The following is an 8,090-nucleotide window of genomic DNA, read 5'->3' as shown; positions in this document are numbered from 1 at the left end:
CCTGCTGAAATCCTCGTCCTTCTCACACAGAGAACAGAGCTGGCAGGGTATAATTCTGTTAGTAGTTATTACTTTGTTTTTGATGGGTCAGCTCCATAGAAGCAGCGCAAATCAGAACTGTGTTACTGTAGTTGTGGCTCTTGAGTCTTTGCTGCTCAAGCAGAGAGTCTGAGCCAGTGGGCTCCCTTCCACATTGTGCCTCTCTTGAATGGTTTACTGTGGAGTCGAGGCAGCATGACGATTTACCTGTAACCTGCTCTACTTCTACACTGAAAGCCGTATTTTTTGAAGGGCATTTAATTTAACATGGGTCCCATGTGCATCTAATGCCCTTAGGAGGTTCAGACACTGTCTTTTTCTATTAGGAGGGTTAGTAGTTGCAAGACTCTGCTTTAAACTGTCTGTGAAAGGAATCCTGTGAATTTCAGTGAGGCTGTGTTCCTGCTCCCTGCAATGACTGCTGCTTTTCCTTTATGTCCCTAGCTCCCATGGAAGTCCTTAACAAGCATAATAGAATATTACTATATGTGGAAAACTACAGACAGATACGTTCAACAGGTAAGAGAGTCACAATCACCTCTATCATTCTAACAGAAAATGTTTTACGTACCTTTGAAACCAAACATTGTTGCTTTATTCTCCCTCTTGGGGTTCAACCTTTCCAATAGGTGCCTTCTGTAATGATCTGAAGCACCGAGCAATCTCTTGTCACTAAACTCATCAACTATTCTGTAGATACAAACATGTAATGTTGGCATTTGTGCTTTCTTTTCATGTTTGCTGCTGCTTTGTTTGTTTGGAGCTTTCAAATATCTGTTTTGAAATTAAGTAGCTTGAGGAAGGGAATACACTTAACTTCTGCCTGGAGAGTTCAAGGTCACCATTAACTTCAGTTTTGACTTTTCTGGGGGGGTGGGCAGTTGCTGAACAACAGGCACCCATGCTAATTCTCCACCTCTGTCTGCCCGTGACTTTGCAGATGCATGCAGACTCCCCCCACTGCAAGTAAAGTGTTTATCCAGAAAGCGTTGATGGCTCAAATTCCCAGAGTCGTTATACTTGAGAATCAACTTTGACTAGTGTTTACAATCATTTTTATCTCTACTCGTTTAAATATGAAGGCTGCTTGGTGCCTTAAATAAAGCAAGCACAATGCAAGCAGCGTGTAAAATGTTGCGGAGTATCAGTTGCTGAAAACTACTTGTAATATTTAATGTGAAAATTAGTTAAAAGAAGGGAGAAATATATAATGGATTTTTCATTATAATTATTATGTTTAGGCATCTATTCGAAGTATTAGAAAAAGTGGAGTTATAAAAAAGTCCTGCCTTAACTTGCTTCATTGGAAATTCAGCCTGGGATAAAGACTGGATGCCTGAGGCATTGACCAATATTTGGCATGTGCTGTATTTGGGCATCCTGGTCTGTAATGTGATTTTTACCATTTTCTTTCTGATCGGAACACTGTTTAAATTACAGAGGGATCCTCAGGACAAATGAGAACTCTTTTTTGCATCAGTTGTGTATTACTTTTTAAAAAAATATTATCTGCATTCTCATTCCAATATTTTCCCAAATTCATTCTTTGATTGAAACTTTTCCTTCGGGTAAGGAAATAAGTGGTAGGAAAGTGGGATGATGATGGAAGCTGACATGGTGGGGAAAAAAGGTGCTGGAGGAATGAGGTCATGGTCTTTCCTTCCGCACTGAACTGTGTGTACCATGGATATAGGGAGTGTTGCTATACTGTCTAGTGAGAACTGTTCAGGAGGTGATAGCTGCGTGTACTCAGCCTGTACTGCACTCAATATTTGCACTGAGAGGAATCCCTTTATCTTCTTCCCTGTATCTTTTATCTTACCTCACTTCTTTTACTAATAAAAATCCATCTAGCAATATGGTAGGTATCAGAAAAAGTGAGGAAAGTTATGCTCTCAGTCAGTGAAAACTAGAATGCTGTTGCATGAAAATATCACACCTGTGCAGTCAGAACAGCAACAATAGTAGGAATCCTGGGAAAAGATTAAACCAAAATCCATGTCCCCACTGCTCAGAAAGTCCACAGTACGTTTGCAGTGGCGAAGTTCTGTTTCTGCCCATCTTGAGGTATGTAACAATGGTAGTGGTGGGAATAAGGGGTAGGGAACAGTTTCTTTGGTGTTTGCTCTTGGATACCATAGGAGACAGACGGGAATTGTGTCCCAGGTGTTTGCTTCCAGGCCTGTGTACTGGGGAAGGCAAAACAACTGGAGAAACTGCGCCTTGATTAAGAAGTGGTCAAATTCTTTTCCATTTTTCCACTTTCTTGAACTTTCTTATTACATAGACAAAGTTGCAGAGGGGATAGTTGCACTAAACAGTGATTATTTGTTCTTGTAGCAATTAAAAAAACCCAACAAACTAGTTTCTCATAGTGTTTTGCTGTATTCCTGTGCAGTGGGTTTTCTGTCATGGTTATACTGTACTTTACATGTGCTGCCCAGCAATGTGCCAGGGAGTGGGGATTTGGGAAAACTTCCAGTTAGAGGCTCTGCACTAGGAGACAGTATAAGCTGAACAGGTAGAAATTGCAGTACAGAGATGGCTCATCAATTAAGTCTGAATTGAGCTGAAGACCTCATCTCAAATTCCCAGCTTTTACAAGCAAATAATACTATTAAAAATTTATAAAAGGCCTGGGAGAGCTGTCTATATATAACCACAAAGAAAGCATAGGAAGCTGTAGTTGAAACAATGGTCTATTGCATTTATATTTTACTTGATGTGTGCAAAGACTTTGATAGATAATATCCCTCAGCACTTTTTCCATCTGTTTCTTCATAGTGTTTTGTCTGTGTAGATTCTTTCCTTAGTCTAATACCACAAAATGGTTCTGGGGCTAACAGCATTTTTGTACATAAGATATTGAAAATGTGCGAAGTAAGGATATGAGAAGTGTATATCCCAAGTTGTTTCACTTTCACTTGCCCTCCTCCTAAGAGGATGATTAAATTATATTCCAAGGCTGTACGTTATTGTATTTAAAAAAAATATTGATCACTTTCTCGTTCTTGTATAAACTTTGGCTGAATAAACATGAAAACCTCCCTTTAAACTGTCTATTTCTGTGAGTTACAGAAGATAGTAATGAAGGTTTTTGTCATCAGCCAATTGCTTGCTTTGATGAAAAACAGTTAGTTGGGAACTGTTCACATCCTTCTGAATTTCCTTTGAGATTGCTTGGAGCAAGAAAGTACTGTAATAATCCGAGGCAGAATCCAGCTGTCCCTTGCCATTGAGGAAGTTAAATTTTGAGTTGACTTCAGCAGAAGAAGCTATCTCAGGACTGAACAATACAGTATACTTACACTTGGTACACCTGAGGTCGAAAGGCTTAATACAGCACTTCTTGTCTTGTGAGTAGGATAGTGCGACTGAGATACATGCAGTTTGACTTGTTTTGGAGCATACACTTGGATCTCTTATCCAGTAATTTTTGTTTGGCTTCAGCTATACCATGCTTTGGAAGATTACTGGGAGTTCAATCATTTCAAGAGAAGGGTTGACCTTCCAAGAACAGAACTGCTAGAGGAGTAATTCTACTGCAATGTCAATGCAGAATTCATGGTCTGATGTAGGCTCCTGAGTGTCTGTCCAAAGTTATCCCAAGCGCTCTACTGTCAAAGACACCCTTTCAGAGTTGTCCTGAAGAGAATGAGGGAGATGCATTCTAAATTCAGTGTCCCGTGTCTCCTTTGAATGCATCCTTTTCTTGAGACAGATTTCCTGTGTCAATTCACAAGAGCATGTGTTTCTGATTCAGAAAGGTTTGAAATGGCATCCACTGAGTAAGTGCTGTTTTATGGCTTCCCCCACTGATATGAAAACTCTTTAAGAGTTGATGTGATGTTGTGTATGCCTACATTTTCATTCCAAGTAAAGGTTGAGTTCATGTAGTTGTGAATTCCAGAGTGGTTTTTTTTTTTTAAGATCTTTAAATGCTTCTACTGTTTTGCATCTCATGAGGGAAAGTCCTGAAAACTTTAAAACATAACACTTTCCAACTGTTGAGGGGCAGTTGAGAAGAGCTCAGGACATGGCAGTGCCAGATGACTGAATTAGTCATATGCTTTCTGAGAGTTGAAGGCTCTGATTTACTTTTTGACTTTTTATTTGTGCCTGAGGAGCATGTAACTTCAAGAAGAAGATGAAATATTATTAATTTCTACTGTTCTGTTTCTTATGTGGAAATGCCATTAGAAAAGCATAGGAGGAATAGACAGAGAAAATCAGTTCTAAGTTATGCGTAGTGTTGAGAAGATGCTGGAGAAAGTGGAAGTGCCCTTGTATTTCACTACATGAGGTAGGGAGCTTAAAGGAGGGAGCTCTGGGTGAATCTTGATGTGGATAGAAAGTATCTTTGTTAAGGGAAGCAAGCCACCTTTGTACCTAGCCAGGAGCCATGAATGACATCTTAATGTACTAGCCTTCATAAAGTACTGTGCGCTACTAGCAGAGTAGAAATAACATCAAAAAAATGCTTTTCCACACCTGTAGGACATTTTATCCCTGAACACCTCCCGTTAAGCCTACGTAACAGGGAACTATGTCCGTTTTGGCAAGCAAGTGACAGAGACCGTGCGTAGCACACATCAGTGCTGAGATGTGTTGCTGGAGCACAAGCAGCTGGAAACATTTCTCCCAAATGCATCGCAGGCTAATTACCTTTTCTGTCCCATCTCCCTCACTTCCCAGGAGCACTTGTATGTTCAGAGTTTTAAAAAAAGAATAAACAATATGAAAGTTCTCCTCTAAGTCTAGAAAATGCAATTTATCTTCCCTATCATCCACTAATAAAGACTTAATATTTGAAGATACCTGAGGCATCCCTATGCTGTCTACCAACCCAACTCTTGCATTGTGGACCTTGAAATATCCCCTGCCTTCCTGGATTTCTTCTGTTATTTTCTCTTCATAAATGTTCACCCTTTAGAAAATGACCACAAACTTTTGTTCTGGTATGTCACGTATTATAAAACTCTTTCAAGCTCAGAGGGCAGAATGAAAGATCTCAAATCTAGGGAGAGGATACATAAAGGACAGATGTTTGCACCAACTGGAACATACAGTGCTTAGGATTTTAATCCCTTGGTCCCTGTGGGATAGACAAGTTGGCAATATCTCCCTTTTATAGATGGGGAGAATATGATGAGGTAAATAAGAGGATATACTTAAGATGTGTGTTTATAAATAACTCAAAGACAAAAGGCTTCACTTGGGCCAGACTACTAGAAAAAGTTACAAATGTTTTGGGATTTTTTTTTTTGTGGATGAGGATGTTTATAACTACATCAGACGACATTAAGAATTTATAGTGTAAATATGCTTCAGGCACAAATCAATTAATAACTGGCAAAGGACCTAGCAAAGCACTTTCTCTGGGGGGATTGTTCCGAAATTGTGCAGGACTACGTTTCATGCACCTTTCTTTTGTACCTTCTGGTATCAGTCACTGTCAGAAAATAGGAAACTCATCATATCTTCTCTATTGATCGCTCACAGCCGCAGGTACTTAGTGCAAAACCTCTTATCCAGGACACTGTGGTACCTTCTGAAAACCTTCAATTTTCCTGGTACACTAGTTTGTAATAAAGGCATATGCTCTGTGTCTTGCTCTGCGCTGATCCTCGGGCAGCTGTGGGACAGGAGGGTATCGCTAGGTCCAGATGACTTATGGCATTTGTTAGCTCAGAGCTTGCGCCATGATTGTCAATCACAAAGAAAATCTGCGGTGCAAGGTTAACGTTCATCACCAGCTTACTAAAATGTTGCTTAATACCCTAAAATAGCCGTGGCTGCAAGGCAAAAGACTTTGCATTGTGGATAGCAGAATATTTCATCTGCTGCTAGTGCTTTGTGCTTGCATGAAGCTTTTGCATTCATAGATTTCCAAAATTGTCGTAACATAGTGATTCTAGATAGTTCCCTTGGGAGCTTTTGTCAGGAAAACTACAGCTTTTTTCCCCTACAATCTAGAAATCTAGTGGAAATTAAAAAAAAACAAAACAAAAAACCACCAAAAAACCCCCGAGTTCTCTACCAGTAGAAGTTCCTTGTCCTCACAAAGTCTTTTCCTGAGGACAGTTTTTAGGTAGCTGTTCTTGTCTCAGCCAAGATTTAACAGAAGCAATCTGTGAAACTTCCCTCCACCAGCAGAAAAGTCAGCTTTTGAATGCAGCTCTCTGAAGGTGTGCCCATGGTCTCAGGATAACTTTCAGAAGTTCTCTTTTCTCAGTCCTTGTTCTCTTGTCTGACAACTTCATTCTTTATTTCTAAGATAGATTGGCAGGAGAAGGGAAGACAGGAATTCTTCAGGAGTCTAGAGAGCTTTGTCAAGGAACTGCCAGGCTGTCAAATGGAAAGCCAGTGCTTAAGACTGTCGCTCTGATCAAAGCAAGCTGTATGCTTATGGGAAACTTCTACTTCAATGTTCTCTGTGTCCATTGTGTCCCTGTAAAAAGGTTTTGTTATCTTTGTCCAGTTCCTCAGTGACACATTCTCCAATTTTATTACATTTTCTGGTGCTTCTTGTTTCTGTGAAGATGCTGCCTTTAGCTTTGCAATTATTTTCCTAGGCTGTGCCTTCAGGCTGCTGCATAGAAAGTGTTGAGCTAATCTGTTTGTCTAGAATATCACCATGCTGCTGGTTTGTTTGGAAAATGCTGTCGTGGCTTTATGCAGACTGTGACTGGCATGGATGTTGAAGAGCGTGGGCCTGGCTTTGAGCAGGAGGCTGGACTGGAGGCCTCCAGAGGTTCACCCTAAATTAATTTAGCTTAAGTAATAAAGAGAAAAGTTGAACCTCAGAATGTCTCCTTTACTTTTTAAATGGTGTGAAACTCTGAGTTATAAAAGTTTGAAGTTCTTTGCTACCTGTCCCCTGCCATGTGTACATGTGCCTGGGGTTTATTTCCTTGTTGTCTCAAAGCGGAATAAATGCATAGTGCTTGTGTACCTAGAGCGTCTCACCTTTAGAAAGTGCAACTGTACAGGTTGCCCATGGCTGATGTTTAGTCAGAAGTGATGACGTACCATAATTAAAAAGTCTGTTGGGTAATTCTGCGTCGGTTTTGATCTGAGCTCTTGGCCTTTTTAGCTTTTAAAGAAGATCTCCTGTGTCCCTCAGTCTTCAAAAGCGAGGACTATCAACAAAAAAATTTTTGTTCAAACTCTTTGAATTGGTTCAGCTGGTGAGGAAATATGAGGGAGAGGGTGCATTACTATATCTGTTATTGTCCAATTGGTGAATTTTATCATGCAAACATGGACTGATATGTCAGATCTTCTCTGCAGGAAAAAAAAAGGGTTGTGGGATGAACAATACATGAATTTGTACTGAAGTGAAGGGGACTGAAAAGTTTGTCCTTACAAATAGCAGATTGTCATCTCTTTGACTTTTTTGAGAAGCTGTGTACATGGTTGTTTGGTGCCACAATTTTCTGTGGATATTTTCCTGTTGGAAAAGGCTTTTGTGGTAGCTGCTCAGTGAAAGGAAAACTCCGTTATTTGTTAATAAGCACTAAAGTTTTCACAGGTTGCTTGACTCCCAGGTAAATTAATCCTTATTTTCTTTTTATTCTAACTTTTTTCTTTTTTTCCTTTTCTTTCTAAAGAAACGATTGAAAGCAGCAGAAGCAGAAAGCAAGCTAAAACAAGTGTATATACCCAACTAGTAAGTATCTTTTTGTGTGGTTTTGTTTTCTATTTCATTGTAGAGGGTCTGGTATAGCAGTTTCTATGGCCTGCCAGTATTATATATTTGCTTTAATTATGTAATGAGAGACATAATTGAACGAACATGTCAGAACTATTAAATCAGGTTACCAATATAACGAACCTTCTGCTGATGCTTCGGTAGGCTTGAATTCCTTTTTGTTTTAGCTGAGTTAATGCTAACCACCCTTACGCTAATAAACAACAAGCTGCCCTGTGGAAGAAAACACAATAGCTTTGATATTTCAAAGTTGGCTAGAACCAAGCGGCGCTCCTCCCAGTATCCTTACACTGTGTAAAAGACAAAGCTGTTCCCACATGCTGACGTTTCACTTCTG

General features: G+C 39.8%; 1 protein-coding gene across 1 annotated transcript in view; it reads left to right on the top strand.

Annotated features, from left to right (window-relative positions):
• Positions 1–7,712, top strand: part of LOC104461618 (metastasis-associated protein MTA1) — a gene marked incomplete at its 5' end in the record, with an annotated part of 35,790 nt that extends 28,078 nt beyond the window's left edge. Inside the window, 2 exons of the mRNA XM_010073267.1 lie at positions 484–558; positions 7,653–7,712. Of these exons, the coding sequence (XP_010071569.1) occupies positions 484–558; positions 7,653–7,712 (135 nt within the window). The remainder of the gene's footprint in view (positions 1–483; positions 559–7,652) is intronic.
• Positions 7,713–8,090: the final 378 nt, after the last annotated feature.

This window comes from Pterocles gutturalis, unplaced genomic scaffold (assembly GCF_000699245.1).
Source record: "Pterocles gutturalis isolate BGI_N339 unplaced genomic scaffold, ASM69924v1 scaffold9722, whole genome shotgun sequence".
NCBI lineage: Eukaryota > Metazoa > Chordata > Aves > Pterocliformes > Pteroclidae > Pterocles > Pterocles gutturalis.
This window is presented reverse-complemented; position numbering and strand designations above follow the sequence as displayed.